The 21,540-nt window shown below is 39.1% G+C and overlaps 1 protein-coding gene across 2 annotated transcripts in view; it reads right to left on the minus strand.

The window, feature by feature from the left end:
• Window positions 1-894: 894 nt before the first annotated feature.
• LOC139939138 (uncharacterized) overlaps window positions 895-21,540 on the minus strand; it is a 30,428-nt gene continuing 9,782 nt past the window's right edge. For both annotated transcript variants that reach the window (XM_071934890.1, XM_071934889.1), the window contains exons 4-9: window positions 21,002-21,085; window positions 19,998-20,229; window positions 16,934-17,971; window positions 15,894-16,653; window positions 15,012-15,118; window positions 895-4,888 (exon numbers count right to left, since the gene is read on the minus strand). In XM_071934890.1, the coding sequence (XP_071790991.1) occupies window positions 4,679-4,888; window positions 15,012-15,118; window positions 15,894-16,653; window positions 16,934-17,971; window positions 19,998-20,229; window positions 21,002-21,085 (2,431 nt within the window). In that variant the 3' untranslated portion in view covers window positions 895-4,678. The remainder of the gene's footprint in view (window positions 4,889-15,011; window positions 15,119-15,893; window positions 16,654-16,933; window positions 17,972-19,997; window positions 20,230-21,001; window positions 21,086-21,540) is intronic.

Here is a 21,540-nt window from a genome sequence, read left to right on the forward strand (position 1 = left end):
AAAACTTTTTCATGCATATTCATATCATAAACAGCGCCCTCTTTTGATACTGCCGGAGAGGAGGGAAAGTGAGGGGGGGGGGGGGGGGCGGCAATCGGTAATTAAAATGGTTCTAAAAAGTCTAAATTTTCATTGCAATAAACAAATGACGATTTCAAAATTATTGTAGTTTCAAAACAGGCTGTGAGTATGATAATTATTACTTCATATTTCTAACAAAAATGTTGGATTTACTTATGAAAAAATCATGTTTAGCATGATGTTCACCTACAGCAAAAATGATAGGGTCTAAATGAACCTATAAAAATATACCGAATCACGTGGTACCACCATTCACTTCCGGGGGTTTTCGTCTGCAAGTTCGCAAGACTGTCATGTGCAGCAAAACGAAATAGCAGTTACCTACTTTTATTAATCCATAAAAGTACACCAGTGCAGCAAAGTGGCTTCACATAATTAAATGTTGTAAAAAGTTTCTTCATTTTCTGAGAATGCATATTAAGTTGATTGAACCTTGGAGCTTCAACCAAGTCCATACCGTCATGGTTCCGGCTTCAAACGGAAAAGAATCACTAGTGCCTGCCTGTGAGTCACGGACAAAAAACACAGTGTTGGCCTCCCGTACTCGGTCTGTTATTGAACGACGGGGTTTTTCTGCCGCCCAGCCCCCCTCAAGTCTCAAACCTGAACCCCAGGTACGTTGAAATTTAAACCACTTAAAGTTATCAGGAAAAATGAAGCAATTATAAATGAATTAGGGACAAAATGTCCGTATCCTGCCACCACTTTTTCATTCGTTATGAAATAAATTCAAATTTGTAGTCAATATAATCAAATGAGATATTCCTTTTGGTAAAAATTAGTGAAAATGTGGTGGCGAGGGTACGGAAATCTTCAATATCACCAGCACTGGGACGTGGTGGTTGCTTTTTAGTCCACGAGTTCAAATTCTTTATATTTTTGAAAACAAGAACAACAAAAACACATCCAAAATAAAGAAACAAAACCTTCCAAAACTGTGCCAGGAGTTTTATATTTATTATACTTTTTTTCTCATAAAATATATTATGTACAGTGTAATAATAATTATACCAATACATGTAGGAGTGTCTAGTGATTATAACTTTGTTTGCAACTCGGATTTGAAAAAGGTTTACCTGCCGGTGATATAATCTGTACACAATGAATAAATGAACATTTTGTTACTGAAAACCGAACTGGAGAATGGGCTATAATTGTTCTATGCATTGCACACAAATATTTTGGCAAAATTACAGTTTCCATTGCTTGCAATGTATTAATTGATCATTTATAAATACCTTACTAAGACAGTTTGTCCATTCTGATTGGTCGAGAGGGCATCATGTGGGGGTGTTTGAACGGATGATATAACACCAGTAAAAAGTGTTGAAACATGGGCGTGACAGGCAAGTTTGCACCTGTGCTTATTAGACAGTTTCTTCATTCCTATTGGTCGAGAGCAACGGCTGGAACAGTTGTGCCACATCACGCAATACGCCCGACCTGCACAGCAATCTCCTTTATAAGGAGTTGTTTACCTGAGGGCCTTACCATTTCATTTGTGTTGAAAGAAATCATTGAACAATTAAAAAATTTTGCATTTATTTTGCTTGCATTTATTTTTGCCTGGTTCTTAATAATTTACCTCGACTTGGTCTTGATAAAATTATCAAGAACCAGGCCTCGTTGGGTTTAAACCACTAGTTGAAAACCTCTCCACCACACATTGATTCCCTTAATAGTGCACACATTACAGCACTGTACAGCCTCTTTTGAATACAGTAACAAATTATCACATTTCAAAATTTCTTTGCATCCCTGATCTCAACTTTTATTTGGCTGAATTTTTCTTCTGCCTAATGTTAGTATTTTTTAAAGCTTTGCATGTTGTGGATACATTCTACCTCCATGATATGTAAATAGGAAGAAACTATAAATACATGTAAATAGTAAACTTGCGGGTACAACCATGTGTGAATCTCTTTTGTGTGAGTGTTGGCTTTACAAAAAGAGCCAGTGTGGTCTCGAAGAGAATTCAAACAGTATACTCAGCTCGTCTTCAGGAGAATGAAGACGAGCAGAGTATACTGTTCGAAACAGAGTAAACCATTTTATGGTAATAAAACCCAGGAACCCTCAAAAGTTTCTTGCACATGTCTGGAGTTGAAAAGAGGTTTTGTCCCACAGGAAAAATAATTCAGTGGAATACACAGTGTGAGAAACAATTCTAAGATTAGCGTCTCTCAAATTCAAATTTTGAGGAATAAAAACTTGTATATTATTTTCCATACTGATTACAACATTACTTCGAAGTGAAATGGTTCTAAAATTCATACTATCAAAAGCTGCTGTACTTTGGGTACTTCTTCAAAATGTCCATTTATTTACATTAAATTTACAGGGTTTAAAGCCATTGGACCCTTTCGGTAAACAGTATTGTCCAAGGCCCACACTTCGTGTATCACAACTTCTATATCAAATAACAAACCTGTGAAAATTTGGGCTTAATCGGTCATCGGAGTCGGGAGAAAATAACGGGAAAACCCACCCTTGTATCCGCGCGTTTCGCCGTGTCATGACATGTGTTTAAAATAAATCCGTAATTCTCGTTAACGAGAATTGATATTGTTTTACTGTTTTCTCGAAAAGTAAAGCATTTCATGGAATAATATTTCAAGAGAAGTATTTCACCACTACCTTCTGTAAACCCTGTAAGTTATTTGTAAATCTGTGAACTTTTTTTTCCCCTGTACCGAAAGGGTCCAATGGCTTTAAAGATAATGATAGTGGAAAGCTTCACTTCAAATATTACTTACTGAGGTGCTGTAGTTTTTGAGGAATGAATAAAACAATGTCATGAAAATACGTTTGTAAATGCTTAAAATAATTTTCGTTTCATGAGATGAAAATTATTTTCATTACATTGTTTTACTCATTTCCCCAAAACTACAGCACCTCAGCACGTAATATTTTCAGGGAAGCTTTCTACTATCATTATCTTCAGCTGTGTAAGTTTAGTGTAAATCTGTGGACATTATGTTTTTTTGTCCTACAAAAAGTACATACACCCTTTAAAACCAAGTAAGTTTTTATTGCCACTAATTTTAGAGTGATTACCAAAGCTATACCTTCCCTTTAAATACTACCAAGCCTCACTTTGGCATATTTGTTTGAATAGTAGAAAACTGAAATGGCAAACAGGTGACAGGTATACAAAAAACGCATGTAAATCCCTCTATACTAAAACATCAAATAGTCAATAAACAACAAATAAACATTGAAAAGTACAATCAAAGCTACAAGTGAAAAGCTAAAAGCTACATCTTCATTGATCAGTCATTCTTAATCTTATTGCCAGCAATTTGATCATAAAATACATTTTTTTTAAACAATATAATTTACAATATAAAAAAAAACTATATTTGTTGAGGCTCATGGTCTTGGCTTTCAAAAAAGTTGGTCCTTGGATTTGTAGAAATTTTATAATCATGTATATTAAAAGTAATTTAATTTTGCAAAATTGCAAGTGAAATCACACAATCACAACTCTGACCATAACAGACAAAGTTGTTTAAGAAAGGGTGGGTTTAATCAACCTTAACTCTTAATGACCACTTACACTTTCATTTAAAGACTGGCACTGAGCTTTTTGTGTTTTTTTGTTTTTACAAAGTGTCAGCCGAACCTGAACAATTCTACCTTGGGTATGAATATCAAATTCACAGTTAAAGGGACAACGTTCTACGTAATGTCTTCGTTCAAATTCTACAAAAGAAAAACTGCAACAAACTTGTAGTTCCCACTCCTATATTTGTTATTATGCAGAAAATACATAATTGTTTGCATTGTTTTGAAAGGGCAATGGCACTAAGGTGCTTTCTCTTTGGAAAGGGCACCTCTATATGGAGGAAATTGTACATTTCAGATGTGAACATTCAAGGGGCACCAAGGCAATGACCTGGGGCAACAGAGGCACTTGCCTCCCTTGCCTCCATGAAGTATCAGGCATGCTCTGTAGTTTATAATAACCATACCATATACAACCAACCTGTGAGAAATTCAGTGACCACTTAGTAAAAACAAAACAACCCAATAGTTTGTGGTTTGTAACAAATTTTATGCGCAATTATAAATAAAGATATTTTCGTTGTCTTCAAATGATATTTTCACATTTTGTCAGTGTTTCTATGGACGACTGGTTTAGGTATTGAGTTTTCAGATTGAAAGTAATACAAATATGATTTTTGGTCTGGGTTTGATTTCACAAAGAGCTAAGATTGAACTGTGAATCAATCTTAACTGCTAAACAAAGTGTGATGTCACAATACAAATCATCACTGACAATTCAAGATGAATATTAGTGCTTTGTGAAATCGAGACCTGGGCCCAATTTCATAGTGCTGCTTAATGGTAAGCACATTTTCGTGCTTACTGTAGCAGAAAAATTTGCTAAGGTGCAAGCGTATTTCACAGGTAAGCAGAAAAAAATAGGCGGCCATATTGCGCATTCACCATGGATTTGCATTGTGACGTCACTGGAAGGTTAGAATGCCTTTTCGCATGTTTACGGTCAGCAGCGCTATGAAATGGAAATCGCACAGTAAACAAAAAATTGGCCGCTAAGCAGCGCTATGAAATTAGGCCCTGGTCTTTGCCTTTACTTGTGCTTGAGGATAAACGGTTCTGTTAAATAGACTGGCTCCCTCTCTGGTGAGTACATAATAACGTGGTGGTGATAGAATTCCAGTATGTCCTCTACTTTGTTGAAGTCATGGTGAGCGATGTGGAACTTGTTGTTCGGTGTAGTCTGGATCACATAGTGGTGGACTTTCTGGCCATAGAGAACTGACAACATCAAGTCTCCGGTCTGTTAAGGAATTAAGAAAAAAAATAAATAATTATGTCACGTTGTGTTGGATTAACTCCTTCAGCATTAACTTTTAATTTGTATTTCTTCACTCTAGTTGTAAAGCCAATGATTCTCAGAAGAGCAAACTTTGTCACTTCAAGAAGTTAATGGAGAGAAGACAAGGAAGGAAGTTTCAGTTTTAAATGTGGGAGGAACACCCCAGAGAATTATTCCATGGAAAACCCACACAATCAGGTAGGGACTGAAAACCAAATCCACAGTGTGCCCTAGGTGGGTTTTGAACTGGGGTCCTAGGATGGAAGGCGAGGAGAGATACCTGTTTTCTAATAGACAATTCATCTAAGCTCTACCCTTCAATGCATTCCAATCACAACCAACCAACAAATGGCAAAAAGGCCGGCTATCTGACACCTTAAAGTTCCATTCATAAATACCCCAGACAGTTTCTCTACTCCTATTGGTGGAGAGTGCGACACGTGGGGGTGTTTTAAACGGTTGATAATGACCCCTGTTTATAACCAGCTGGCTTCCGCGTGTCAGGCGTGCAAGATTGTCACGCGGAACGCAATTCATAGCTTTTAGTAACAGCACGTAATCTACTTCTAAGTGCGCGCGCGTAATCTATTTCTAATTGCATGCGCGTACACACAACCCACAGGCAAAAGACTCTTCACAAAGTTTTTGAAAAAAATATTTCAAACCTCAAATTTTCAACTGTCCACTCAAAGTGTCTTTTTTAACGTTTTTTAACAAAAGGGCAATTATGAATGGGAATAAAAGAGTAGTGACTCGTTCTTAAACCTCTGTTTAAAACCTTGCAGGGTCTTTGCCATGCGCTAAAGGCCCCCGCCTTTATCACACGGCAATTCGACCCTGCCGGCTTTAAACGGCGGTGTAAGAACTCGTCGCTACCCTTTTATTCCCTTATTACAAAATGTAAACAAGTTTCTGCTATTAAGATTGCTGTGTCATGGCTTTTGTGTGTAGTGTGGGGGCATGAGCAAGACACAAGTGTCAAACTCCCTTTACAAAAGTGGGCGTCAATAAGAAACCAATGGTGTAGTGGGTGGAGCGTCACACAATGATTGGTTAAACATAAAGTGATATGCAGGCATTTTATGTGGTGTGTTATGACAAAGAAAATTAGTGACATCAGACTGAAGTTCTGTTGGTTAAGTCATTTGGGTGTGGGTTGGAATCCCAGTCGTGACACTTCTGTCCTTGAGCAAGACACTTACATGTAACTATAATTGCTTCTCTTCACCTAGGTGTAAATGGGTACATATGAGGGGCAGATCTGGTTCTTGTGATTGATTTAGCTAGGTGCACTTCATATTGGCAGTATACTTTCAAGGGAGCTGAGAATGGTTTAAAGGAACACGTTGCCTTGGATCGGTCGAGTTGGTCTCTGAAAAGCATTTGTAACCGTTTTGTGATAAAATGCATATGGGTAGAAAGATGTTGTAAAAGTAGAATACAATGATCCACACAAACATGCCTGGAAATTGCACGGTTTTCCTTTTACCTCGTCGACTAACACAGTCGACCATTTATGGGAGTAAAATATTTGACTCCCATAAGTGGCCAAACGTGTTAGTTCGCAAAGTAAAAGGAAAACTGTGCAATTTCGAGGCACATTTGTGTGGATCACTGTATTCTACTTATACAACATCTTTCTAACCATAATATGCATTTCATAACAAACGGTTACAAACGCTTTTTATTGACCAACTCGTCCGATCCAAGGCAACGTGTTCCTTTAAGGAAATAAATGACAATGCCCAGTGACCAGGGATAATAATGTTGAGTTGCACTCAGTGATGGATGTAAGCACTTTACGAGAAGCAACTGTTATTATTAATCTTTTATTATTTTCAAAAAAACAGAGCTTTTGCTTTAGTCTCTGGTCTAAAGTTTAGTTCTAAAAGTGAACACTTTCATAATGCCTGATAAAGCTTATGTCGGACCTTAAGCTGAAGCTGTGGTTTTTAAAAGTGCAACAGTTTATTTCCAGAAAATACAAGACTTTCCCATACTGCTATGATTAGGGATACCACATGTACACACGTGTGTACACATGTGTATCATTTTGGACACGCTTATGTAATAAATCCCTGTAGGTACTGCCAGTCACCATCCAAATGGAAAGACTACGTCTTCCTAAACCATATAATTGAAACCTATTATACTTGTTTCTATTTTTAGTCAGGTCTGATATATACAGCATAATCGTCGTTTCCTCAAGTGATCCTTAAACAATCTGCTCAATGTTGTTATTATAAGACGGTAACTCTTAAAGAGCTGTAAATAACTCTAACCCTATAGCCAGCAGGCTGGCCAGCATTTGACCCCGGCACTGCCAAGTTAAACCGCCAAATCCCCCCATACATTAGATCACAACCAATCATATTGAAGGAGGGGTCCTTGCATAATATTAATATCACAAAGGCAACCCATTATAACAAGGAGTAACTTGCACAAGTTAATTGACCGCCTTGAATTCAAATGACTCATTAAAAGCATGATAATGAACCGCTTTACTTATTTTCATTCTACCTTCTTATACACTGAAGGTACCCCTGTGCCAGTCGCCATTTCCTTGGAGTGAAGCTCACCCACTGCATTGTATACCACATGACTTTTCGAGTCATTCACAGAGAACTTTGTCGATGATTTGCAAAAATTACACCATGGTGCCAGTGTATTGTACCAGAGTTCACCTTTGCACTTAAATCCAGCACAAGCTTACCTTGAAATTACATTATCAATCCACCAATCAGGGCTTGCATTGTCTTGCATAATCATTTATTACAATAAGGACCTTGTTCCAGCTTGGATTTAACAAATGTCTTGGAATCACATGACTCATCAGGGCCAATCACAATGGAGGGATGACACACAGGGCTCAACCCAAAGGCTCACAATGACGGATCAGATTTCCGTGCGATTGTTTTAGCTGGGAAGGAGGGTTTGATGGCTATGACAACAAGGTTTGGTTGGAATGAGGTAACCCTCATCTCAGGTTGATTATCAAGAACTTTCTGAGAAATCAGGGGTCCACGAAACGCTAGGAGTAACCCGTCCTAACTTAGGATAGGTTTGATGCGTCCTAACGTCTATGGATACAAAAACTAACTTGCCCTAAGTCCTAAGATTAATCCTAAGTTAGGAAGAGTTTGGTGAAATCGACAGCAGGGGTAGATTTCACAAAGACCTAGTCTTATCTCTAGTTAGGACGAGTTACTCGTCCTATTTTAGGACTCGCCTTAAGATTTTAATTTCTCCTAGGACTATTCCTGACTAGTCCTTACTCCTTGTGAAATCGACCCAAGGTCCCATGACTTTTACAAACATTTCTTGATTATCCTTTTTGAATCTTTTAAATAAAACTGCTGAAAGTATTGTAAATTTGTTGGGAAAGCAAGCATGAAAAAGTTTCTGCCAGAAGAGAGTGATGCTATGCATTTGTATAAGGTCTAAGGGAATTTCAGGGAGTGAATTCAAGAGTCTTTGTGCTATATTGGAAAAGTTCCTGTTGCTGATGGCCAAGTGAGTTTGAGGAAAATGAAGTGTATTGCTGAAAGATTTTAGGCCTGGTCTAGTTGTTTGAGGCGTCAACAGATTTTGTAAATGGAGTGGAGCTGAACCATGTAGTGCCTTAAATGTGAGCAGAAATAATTTGAATTGAGTAGTGGTCACCATTGCCCTTCAGTCATATCAAATGGAATCAAAATGTTGGTTTTTTTTATGACTATGTAGGCTGACGCAGACAACAATTTTATTGACATGTATATCAATCTAAGGCTAATATATGGCCTTGACATTGAAGTTTGAATCATTATCAATATGAGCACAATGAAATTGCTTTTGTTAGTCACTTTTGTTTGAGTCAGCAAGAGGAATTTCAATGCTTTAAAGACTGCTAGTAAAAGTGCACTGCCAACATTTGCAACAATCAGGGAGATTTTGTAGAACAATCAGGGAGATTTTGTAGAACAATCAGGGAGATTTCGTACAACAATCAGGGAGATTTTGTACAACAATCCAGGGAGATTTTGTACAACAATCTGGGAGATATTTAGCACTACATTCAACATAAGGGAAACGTTTCCATAATCAGTACGATTTGCAAATTTCTTCATCAGAACAAGGAGAGATTGGTTTATTTTCAGGGAACTTTCTGCAGAATCAGGAAGAGTGGGAAGCTCTGCCAAGGCAATGGGCAGTTGGCAAGGCACTTGCCTCAATTGTTCCCATGAAGAACCAAGCATGTTTACATGCTTGAATTCTGCACCTCTATTGAAACACAAGCTATAAAGACACTGGACACTATTGGTAATTGTCAAAGACCAGTCTTCTCACTTAGTGTATCTCAAAATATGCATAAAATAACAAACCTTTGATAATTTGAGCTCAATTGGTCTTTGAAGTTGCGAGATAATAATGTAAGAAAAAACACACTTGTCACTCAAAGTGTGTATTCAGATGCAAGTTGATTTCGAGACCTCATCTATTTTCTGAGGTCTCCAAATCAAATTTGTGGAAAATTATTACTTTCTCGAAAACTATGGCATATCAGAGGGAGCCATTTCACACAATGTTTATACCATCAACCTCTCCCCATTACTCGTTACCAAGTAAGGTTTAATGCTGATAAATATTTTGAGTAGTTACCAATAGTGTCCACTGCCTTTAAGTCGGTTAATAAAATTGACACAAACAAATGTGCACTTGCCTCAATTGTTCCCTTGAAGAACCAAGCATGTTTACATGCTTGAATTCTGCACCTCTACTGAAACACAAACTTTAAATGCAGAACTTTCCTGATGCTTGAACTTTACTAGTTCAGCCCTGTGCTTCATTTCCCAATTGGATAGAGGCCAAGTACTGTAATAAGACTGGTCATCATCATACCCCCATCTCTCAGGGGGGAGATGATGTCATTTTGACCCTGCCTCTCCCCTCTCATGCCCACTCCCCAATTGTTTACAGGTTGATCATCATTTGTACGAGTCATGTAAAATAACCAATTGATGGAGTGTTCTTCTCACTCCCTTACATGACTTGCATCTGATCCATTAATCCAACCATTGTAGTTCCATTAAAAACAGATCAGTTAGGAACGTCAAGCACTGGCGATCAGTTTGAGTCTCTAAATTGCCTGCTTGATGAACCATGGCAGTGTAGTCTAGTGGATTGGACTTGATTAATGGGATCATGCAGTTAAGTAGAAGCACTTTGTCACAAGAGGCAACTTTTCCAGGCAACTTGGAGCTACCTCCATGCTTGGAGGCAACTAACTGCAGTGCATGCTACCATGCAAAACCCTCATGCTACAGGACCACTTTGGTAGCACTTTGGTAATTTTTCAAACAATGTCTTACGATCCCCAATACAAATATTTGAACATTCAAATGTGAATGCCTTAATTCTTGGAGATTTTCTGGGACTGGTTGCCTGTGGAAATTGTCCTGTGACATGGTCTTAATGGATTGGACTTAATCATCTGTACATGCGTGATGCAGGTATATTCCTTACCAATGTGTCCCTGTCATGACATAAACCTTTTTTATAACTAAAATAGGTGACCTATGCAGCAGAACCATAATGTATTCATTTCATTGGTAGGCCACTTTAATATAAACCACATCCACAGAAAGACTTGATCATGAATGTTCACAATTTTTCTTAAAGCCATTGGACCCATTTGGTAAACACTATTGTCCAAGGCCCAGCCTTCGTGTATTACAACTTCTATATCAAATAACAAACCTGTGAAAATTTAGGCTCAATCAGTCATCGGAGTCTGGAGAAAATAACGGGAAAACCCACCCGTGTATCCGCGCGTTTCGCCGTGTCATGACATGTGTTTAAAATAAATCTGTAATTCTCGCTAACGAGAATTGATATTGTTTCACTGTTTTCTCAAAAAGTAAAGCATTTCATGGAATAATATTTCAAGGGAAGTCTTTCACCACTACCTTCTGTAAATCCTGTAAGTTATTTGTAATTCTGTGAACTTTTTTTTTCCCTGTACTGAAAGGGTCCAATGGCTTTAAAAGGTGTTGAAAATTTCTCATGTTAGCATGTTTCATCTTTGGGCATGTAATTAGGGACTTGTATGATGCCAAGGACACAACAACATTTACAAAGACTCTGACTTTTGGTTGTTTTAAAGAATGCCATGTCTTATTTTGGAGACAATATTTCCCACAATTGTTACTAACTTTACAAAACTTCTTAAGTCGGCTTTAAAAACCTACATTTTAAGAAATGCTTGGTTTCTCTTTAGAACTTCTTTCGAGGTTCTTTTAAAACTGTTGTAAAATTTGTACCAACTAGGTACCTATTTTAAGTAGAGCTTGCCCCTCACATCAATCACACCCCTTGGCAGGGTGTGGACCAGTCCAGTCCAGTGGAGGCAAGTTTAAATATCCATGTGCAAGCAATGTGTTTGGTGTTGTGCTTGATGATACTTTATGGAGGGTTGTGATGGTTTTTGCATGAGCCTGACCCAATAAGACCTTATTGCTAAATGACTTTTGTTTTTAATTTTTACCATAAGTCCTTTTGGTTGGTAAGCTGTTTATAACAGTTATTTCTATTTTCACGTTTATAAACACAAATTTGTAGAGTTTAAGATTTCTGTGATTTCAGTGTCAACAAAAGTTGCTTCCGTTCATCTTGTTAAATCTTGCATGTCAGCAAAAAGCTTCATCGTGATTTGCCAAATCTTTGTCCATCATCAAAGGTTACAAGCCTTTTTCTAAACCCAATAGACACAATTGGTTGAAGGTAGAGTCAGATGAGACTGTTGATATTTACTTGGGATAAGTCAACAGTCCCTGTGTGCAGCTGCTAGGAAAGACTAAATCTCTGAATGTTGATTCAATCAACACTGAGATCAAGAAGCATCTTATGACAGGTGACTGTCTTATCATGTAGGATCAGATCTTGGTTTGATCAAGGCTTACATGACCTGGGGCTCAATGTGTCATCCTCAGGTCTGTGTCATTTGCAATGACAGAACTTTTCTCTTTTTGCCTTGAAACAAAAAGAGGTACAAATTCCACCTCCTCGGTATGTGTATCTCAAGAGGAAAATGGAGGCCCATTGCCAGGCATGTATCTGTAACTTCATCACCAAAAAAGAGGAAATAACAAAACTTCAATGATTTTGTACAGTATTTTTCAATTTTGAATGGTAAAACTGAGATAAAAAGAAGAGGAAAAGTTGCATGCCTGCATTGCACTTTTTCTTGTCCAAAAATGAGGCAATCATTGTTCACCTCATCACAAAATTTGTATATATATGGGATGCTAACAAGTTTTGTATTTTAGACACAAGTTTAACCTTTACACAATGTGTAGCACTACTTTTGAATGAGGATTTAACTAAAAATTAGATTGAGCTGTTGTTATCCACCCATCTGACAAAATCAAAGACAGTAATTTGAAGTCGACTGATGCCTGCAGTTGATTTCACAAAGCACTAAGACTCATCCTAACATAAGTTGTCAATACTGCTATAGTGATTTGTATTATGACATCACACTTAACTTGGCAGTTAGATTGATACACAGCTTAAGACCAGTCTTTGCTCTTTGTGAAACTAAACCGGTTATCGTATAATAACAGGGCAGTAGAATGACAAGAATCTGTGTGCAGTATTTGCATTAGGCTTACATATTCAGAGAAACCTTTCAACCATTTCTGGCATAAGTCAGCCGTATACGGAGAAAGCTAGTCCATACAGATTGGACTGTGTTTAACTATTTTTGTTTAACTAATTCTTATATAGGATTGGAGGCATTGCATGGTGAGGTATCAATATATATATTTGGTTTGCGGTAACACCATGTGTATATCTACTTGCCAGGTAGAGTTTGTTCTAAGAGAACTGTCTTTCTTTATTCTACTACCGCGGAGTAGATGTTCGGGGGTTTTGGGAGACTTCTCAACTCTGAAAAGAAGTTTCCTGCTTTTTACCTATAACCCGGGCGGATGGTATAGAAAATAGGCTAGGACTACTACTTAGCTTATAGGATCAAGATTAACTGTACACTACAGAGTCAGTTCTTAAAATGGCCTCAATGTTTTGACTAGCTTGCTCTATAGTTATCGCCATGTTATGTTGTTGGTCTTTAATATACACATACACACGGCATTCGACTGAACATGCATTGTATGGAAGTATCTTGCTTAAAGGAACACGTTGCCTTGGATCGGACGAGTTGGTCAAAACAAAAGCGTTTGTAACCGTTTTTTATAAAATGCATATGGGTAGAAAGATGTTGTAAAAGTAGAATACAATGATCCACACAAGTTTGCCTCGAAATTGCGTGGTTTTCCTTCTACTGTGCGAACTAACACGGTCGGCCATTTATGGGAGTCAAAATTTTGACCCCCATAAATGGCCGATGTGTTAGTCGACGAGGTAAACGGAAAACCACGCAATTTCGAGGCATGTTTGTGTGGATCATTGTATTCTACTTTTACAACATCTTTCTACCCATATGCATTTTATAAAAAACGGTTACAAATGCTTTTCAAAGACCAACTCGACCGATCCAAGGCAACGTGTTCCTTTAATACATGGCGGCCAGCCTGGCCAGGATTTAAACTCACATTATGTATACAACAGAACTCTAGTATAGGCCTATTCCATAAGACTGTCTGTGCCACGTTATCAGCACCATGTACATTGTAAGCCACCATCATCCTGATCACCTCTGCCCCAGAGTCTTATTGGTTGAAACTCCAAGGCAAAGAAGGTAGACACTGTACAAGTCCCTCTTCCTGTATATACCCTGGAAACACTTCAGTCACTGACTGACACACAACCAGTAGACCTGAAACCTCTACTTTTGCAATGCCTCCCTATTGGGATAAGCTCCCCTGAGTTGGGGTCATTCTGAGGTTATCATGCTAAGAGCAGGTCTACAGAGACAACTGAAACTTGACTTGACCTCATTTTCACAAAAGTTGTTGAAAGTTTTGAATTGTCAGAAAAATAGTGAATGCTGTTCCACACCTTGTGGTAAACCACACACAGGGTGAGTCAAAATGAAGTTGACCGAGATTCATGATTTAAAAACAATACAACAGCTGACACTCATAACCCTGGTGAAGCACATACTAACAAGCATTCTTTCATGCTTATCTAAAACAAAAAAAATGGAACAAATTGATAATTTCTAAGAGAAATTATGCCTGTTTTATTGAAAGCACTCGGTAGTTGATCATGTTAAAGGAACACGTTGCCTTGGATCGGACGAGTTGGTCAAAACAAAAGCGATTGTAACCGTTTTTCATAAAATGCATATGGTTGGAAAGATGTTTCAAAAGTAGAATACAATGATCCACACAAGTTTGCCTCCAAATTGCGTGGTTTTCCTTCAACTGTGCGAACTAACATGGTCGGCCATTTATGGGAGTCAAAATTTTGACCCCCATAAATGGCCGACGTGTTAGTCGACGAGGTAAAAGGAAAACCACGCAATTTCGAGGCATTTTTGTGTGGATCATTGTATTCTACTTTTACAACATCTTTCTACCCATATTCATTTTATAAAAAACGGTTTCAAACGCTTTTCAAAGACCAACTCGACCGATCCAAGGCAACGTGTTCCTTTAATGCTTGACTGAAGGGTTTGCGTTAATTTTTAGTACACAGCTAAAATGCTTATACTTTACATTTATTGTGTCAAGTATTCCTTGGACAGCTTGCAAAATGAGTACCTTTATTAAAATAGACATTACTCCTCTTAGGAATGATCAATTTCTGTCATTCTTTTTTTCTAATAAGCAGGACAGAGTACTCGTTAAAAATATGCTTTACTGTTCTTGTTGATGCACCCTGTACTAACAGACCAACAACCTCATCATATACATGTAACTACTTTGTTAATGGGTTCGAACTGCCTATAGCTACTGGGCAATCTCTGTAGTCTTAATGGTAAGACACTGCTCTAGAATTGCAAGGGTCCTGGTTTCGAATCCCACCCGAGTAATATGCCTGTGATATTTTTTTCACAGGACTTGGGGAAAGTACTGAGTATACAGTGCTAACACACACCAGTGTATGGGTAAAAGCCAAAATTGTACATTGTTATGCTTACCCTATGAGAGCTGTCTCTGACGAGGTACTGACATGACTGGCCCTGGGATAGCATGAGGTATTCACACTCCTGGCGTAACATACGTCCATAGTACCACGGCTGGTTCCCTGCACACACAAATTGTAGCTTGGTAAACCCTTCTCTATCTATTTCTGTAATTAATTGGTCATACAGTTTATCTGTGTCACTTACATCAAATTCTCAAGCAGAAAGATGAGACAAGCTTTAAGACCTTTATGGGAATCTCTTAAGGCTAGGTCTATTAGCCATGATAACTCTTGAGTAAATTTGTCTGTATACACCCAAACCAAACAGTGGGCTCATCATAGTGTCCACCATTTTTCAAAAAGGCCAACTGCTTTGCTGTAAATTAGTATTAATTTGTAAGTGCACACAGAGTAGAACATATGTACCAAATGTTCAGTCATAAGAAGTAATTAAAGACACTGGACACTATTGGTAATTGTCAAAGACTAGTCTTCACAGGTGGTGTATCTCAACTTATGCATAAAATAACAAACCTGTGAAAATTTGAGCCCAATCGGTCGTCGAAGTTGCGAGATATTAATGAAAGAAAAAAACACCCTTGTCGCACGAAGTTGTGTGCTTTCAGATGCTTGATTTTGAGACCTCAAATTCTAAATCCGAGGTCTCAAAATCAAATTCGTGGAAAATTACCTCTGTCTTGAAAACTACGTCACTTCAGAGGGAGTTGTTTCTCACAATGTTTTATACTATCAACCTCTCCCCATTACTCGTAATCAAGAAAGGTTTTATGATAATAATTATTTTGAGAAATTACGAATATAGTGTCAAATTTTAACAAACAAATGTACTGAACTCCACAAACAACCTGTGGACAAGGTTTGGAAAAGCTCTTACCATAACTAGGTCTCTCTGGTTTGGACTTGCTTGAATGAGCTGAACTGTGGCTGGCATTGTCACCTCTGTGTCTTTTTCCATGACCTCTCTTTTCTCGGTCACCCTTCTCACCATGTCGACCTTTTCTCTCCCCATGCCCCTTCCTGTCTTCACGTGACTTCTTGTCACCATGAGACTTGTGATGCTTCTTCTCTCGCCGCTCGCTATCTTTCAGCAGGTGGCTGATGGACTTACTGATGCTGGATGATTTCTCAACTTGTTGTAAATCAGAGACTTTGCACCCACCGGAGCTACCCGTACTACCGTGTGAATCTCGTCGAGGGAAGCAACCATGACTTGGAATCTCAGGCTTGGGGGTGACTGGGACCTCAGGCGCGATGCCATGAGATGCTTTCATTGGTGTCTGGCCATGGTTGCTGGATGGAGCTGCGTTCATCCCGTTCCTACAGGGGATTGCATAGAGGGAGTTTGATCCACCACTCTGACCAGTGTTCTGTTTGGTTTTGTTTGGACAGCTGGGTAGCACAGGAACTGAGGTGGTGTTGATATGACTGAAGATGGCTGCTGTGCTGCCGTAACTGCCTTGTCTTGTATGGCCATGCTGCTTGCCCTGCTGGTGCTGGCTGCTACTTTTGTGTTTGATATCTTGGTCGGAAGTTAAGTTGCCGCTGCTGCTGTGATGTCTTGGCGCTGGAATGGGACGGTTCGAATGAATCTCCAGGCTATCTCTTGGAGAATCACTGGTGTTGGAACAATGATCCTTAATAGAAAAAAATCTTTATTTTAATAAAAAGAACTTACTTGCAAAGGAATATTAATATGTAATCAACAAAGAGTTCAAATTTGCAGTTTGACCGTTACCAGTGGTACCACATGAGCTCAAATATTTTTAAAACAAGAACAAAAAAGCAAAAGGATCACTCTTTGGCTCAAAGAAATTGTGCAATAATTTTCAGTCATGATATGCTTATTGCTTTTAATAGTCAGTACATGTGTATAGTTGCATGCTATTTCACTACATTGAGTTATTTTTTACTCACAAGGCTCATGGTTCGATCGTCTAAGAAAACATTTTCATAACGATGTGAATCCGGCTTTTGTTTACCAAAGGCAACGTTCATATAGGTATCATCAGTCTGCTGGGATGCTGTGGGATCCGTTGAGGCCATGGTCTGACCAGAAGGAGGTGAAGGCATCGGCCGCTGAGCCAAGTACACAGAGTCAGTGATACTCTCCACGGAGGACTCACGGCTTTGACCGAAACGTGGCGCAGGAATGGGCTTCCGTGTGGACTGGTTATCGACATATCTATACTCTCCTGATGCCGTCTTCTGGCCATCCATTTGTCCACGATCTCTACTGGACTTGATCATTGGAAGAACAGGAACGAACCTTGTCCCAGCTGATGAAGCATCAGAGAACTGACTGGGAACACCTTCTTGTGGGGAAGATTCTCCAGAGGAAGAGTGAGGGATATAACCCTCAGGTTCACCTGAGATGCGCCCGGTGAGTTTGCGACGGGCAAATGCTTTCTCCAGCTCAGTCCTGTGTCGTTTCATAACAGGGGAGCTCTTAAGGGGTGATTCTGGGGACAAGGGTGGAGTGTCGCCAGTTCCTGGTGATGCAGGAGGTTGATCCTGCTGCTGCTGGGTTGTCATCTTCAGTATTCCAATTGGTTCATTCACAATCTCATATCCTTCACCTAAGGAGGACTTTCGCCTTACTTTCATTCGCATTGCCTGCATGGCTTGAGTTAGTTTATATGATGATGCTGAGTTAGACAGCATGTCAGCGTCATGGGTGTGTGGCTTTTGCGTTTCAGGCTTCTTCCCTGAAGACACATGTTGGTCCTCTCCAAAGTCTTGTTCCAAGGCCTCTGGGTCCCATAGCTTTTCCCTTGGAGGTAGTGTCCTGGTCTTTGAAACAGGTGAATCTTTTGGCTTATCCTGCTGGGTTTTGGTAGTATCGTCAATCTCGGCTTCGTTTGGAAACTTCCTGGAACGAGTCGGAGTGGAAAGAGCTCTTCGTCGCGGAGGAGATCCAGGTGGTGTTGTGGGAGTTTCAAGCTGTTGCTGCTGCTGTGAAATACAGGAAAATGGAAAATCTTGCACTGACTGGGAAATAATGAGAAAATGTTTCTTCATTTTTGTCTTGAAAAGAATTTGAAACATTAATAGAGCTTATTGCTAAAATTTGATAGCTCCATCGTACAGTACAAACAATCCAGTACATAAAATTAGCTCAACATTTTTTTTCGGTAGAATGTGGAACATTAATGGAGCATTGCTTGAATTTGATAGCTCCATTATACAGAACACTAATCTAGTCTATAAGCTAAGAAAAGTGCACACTTTACTGCAAATTTACACAGGTTCTACCAAAATATTTCTAAATTCTTACTTGCTGTTCATAATTTTTATACTAAGCATCAGGGCCCAATTTCATAAAGCCTGTAAGCCAAAAGATTTGCTTACCATGAAATTTATTCCTTGATAAAAACAGGATTACCAACCAAATTTCCATTTGTTGCATAATGCTTGATACTGGTATTCAGTTGTTGTTTGCTTATCCTGAAAATCACATGAAAATTTGGTTGATAAACCTGTTTTTATTAAGGAAGAAACTTCATGCTAAGCAAATTTGTTGTGCTTACAGGCTTTATGAAATTTGGCCCAGGTTATATCTTGTCTTTCCTTTGACAAGTCCATGTTTAACCTGATCTTTAAATGATCTCCTAGTGACAAGACCACAAAATGTACAGGTCACACAAAGTGGAGTGTACATTTTATAGTTGTAAATGAACCCTGTGCTGTAACACTTCACAAAGCTTTATCATCATCAATGGCAAACATCCAAGACACAACCTCCAGATCTCAGATCATGATGCTGCATTTCTTAGCATGGCCTCCTGCCAAAATGCACTGTGGCTATTTCGAAACCTTGCTGTTTTATTTTAGACGGAGGGAGTTTTCTCAGGGAAAACCGCAGGATTCTTTCCTTTTAGAAACGGCAGACTAAGTAGGCAGCATCTAGACAAGGTTCTTGATTATATAAGTCACTTTGGAATTCTTTGGCGGTTATTAATTAGGTTAAAGTCAGGTGATAGGGTTGATGAACTTTAAAACAGGTGTGGGAGCTTATCATTTATGTAACACTTGATTGTCTCAAGAGCTGCACAGTTTAGGTAACAGTCTTCTTTAGCTAGAACAACTGGCATTCAGACGGTTTTAATGCCCTTTTTTAGCGCACACTGGTAACTTTCAAAGACCAGTATATGCACTTTTTGTGATCCAAAATATACATAACGGCCTAGTGAAAGGTTAAGCTCAAATGGTCTTGAATGTCAAGGAAAAAAAATTACAAACTTTTATAAGTTTTTAATGCTTTAAAACATTTGGTTTTGAACTTGCAAACAAAGTCTAAACACTCCTGGGGTGACAGGTTTTTTTCTTCAGCTGCATCACGCATCTGGAACTCTCCAACTTAATCTTAGATCTTGTCTTTGTACCACAAAATTCAAACCTCTTCTCAAAACTTATCTTATGTAACAGGTTTTCAAGGACTAATTTTGTGCGCATTACAAGTCTTTATTAGTGTTATTTGACATTTGACACTCTTAAAATGGACACAGGACTGGAATCAGCAGATTTCAAGTCGGAAATGGGGGACAGAAAGACATGGGAACCATCGTGATTCGAGGACATCGCTCGACTTAAGCAAAATTATTGTTATTATAGTGGGGTGTCATGGCCGAGCGGATAAGAGTACCGAATTCAAGCTCTGGTGATTCTGTTCAGCAGGGTGTGGGTTCGAATCCCGGTTGTGACACTTGTGTCCCTGAGCAAGACACTTCACTATAATTGCTTCTCTCCACCCAGGGGTAAATGGGTACCTGTGAGGGCAGAGATGGTTCTTGTGATCGATTTAGCCGAGTAGCGCATTTGTTGCACAAGGCTGTATACTCCCCAGGGAGCTGAGATGGTTTAAGGAATGATTTAAGGCCCAGTGACCAGGGGTAATTATGTTGGAGCGCCATGAGCGTCACTGCGTGACGAACCTGAGCGCGATATAAGAAGCCATTATTATTATTATTATTATTATTACCTGTTGTGCTTCCGTGATACGACTCCCTTTCCTCTCAAGCTTAGAATGGTTTCCATTCCCATTGCTTGTCCGACCCCCAACAACGATCCCAGCAACAGAATTATTGACCCTGGTGGGTAGATGGTTAGCTCCTTTTCCTGAGGTGGTACCTTTCTGGGACAGCAGGCTCTGCTGATGAGGGGGAATCAGAGGCACAGTCTTGATGCCATCACATTTATTGTGCTCATTTTTGCTGGAAGTTTAAAATGGAAAATTAATTTGTAATATGTTTTGGTTTGTGTATCTACTTGCTAGGTATGTCATTTTGATAACTTATCTTGCTTTATATTCTACTACCACCGAGTAGACTTCTAAGTTCTGAAAAGAACTGTCCTGCTTTTTCTACTACCTGGGCAGAAGGTAGAAAATCGGCTGGTACTACTACTTCTACGGTTCAAATCTGAGAATTCTCCTGAATCCTGAAAAAAAATCTACTCTCTGGTGTTTCTGTTCAGCAGAGTGTGGGTTCGAATCCCGGTCGTGACACTTGTGTCCTTGAGCAAGACAATTAACCGTAAGCTTCTCTCCACCCAGGGGTAAATGGGTACCTGTGAGGGCTGAGTTGGTGTTTGTGATTGACCAGCTTAGTGCGCTACATATTTGGCAGCACAGGCTGTATACTCCCCAGGGAGCTGAGATGGTTAAAGGAATGATTTAAGGCCCAGTGACCAGGGGTAATAATGTTGAAGCGCCATGAGCGTCACTGCGTGACGGACCTGACCGCTATATAAGAAGCCACTATTGTTATTTGATTATTATCTCCATGTTATTTTGCATAATTTTAAAGAGAAGGGGTTCGCCCCGGTGTTCCTGGCTGTGGCTGCTAATTGCACCGTAGCACCGTCTCAGAATTCATCACTTTAATAACCTATCTTTCTGAAATTGTATGTACTCAGCGCCTTGAGGACCTTGTTGGCAGATATGTGCGCTCTATAAGACTTCAATATTATTAAAACTGCTATTACCTTGCTGGGAAGACGATGGTGCTGTAGTTCACTCTGTTCTTGCTTCCATTACCGACCTTAAGAAGTGGTATTTCACCTCCCTCCCTACAATGACAAACCACTAGATTTAGAAAAAGGTTGCTGGGAACCATGTGAGGAATATGTTGGGAATATTCAACAAATGACTGGTACCTTGTGTTTCTGCATTGTTTTAATATTTGCAGGAAACAAAATGTTGTACTTTGACAAGCTATAGCTCTTTATCACGGTTCAGCCCTCTTGAATTTCTCCCATAGACATCAATGTTACCAAACTGAGGTTAGAAGAACAAAATAGTCTGGTTCCTAATTGCAAAATGATTTTTAGCTTTCATAATTGTTAATCGATACGAGGAACATGACCAAGATGGAGGCAGCATGATAAAGGTCTAAGTACTGTGCAGTTAAGTAAGAGACAGTGAACACCCATAATAAATTTTAAATGAATGTGCTAGCACAGGATACAAATTTTGAGAAAATGTTGATACCAGGGTTGCTCATCTAGAGGTTGCTGTACTACGT

The sequence above is a fragment of the Asterias amurensis genome, chromosome 6, assembly GCF_032118995.1.
Source record: "Asterias amurensis chromosome 6, ASM3211899v1".
Lineage (NCBI taxonomy): Eukaryota > Metazoa > Echinodermata > Asteroidea > Forcipulatida > Asteriidae > Asterias > Asterias amurensis.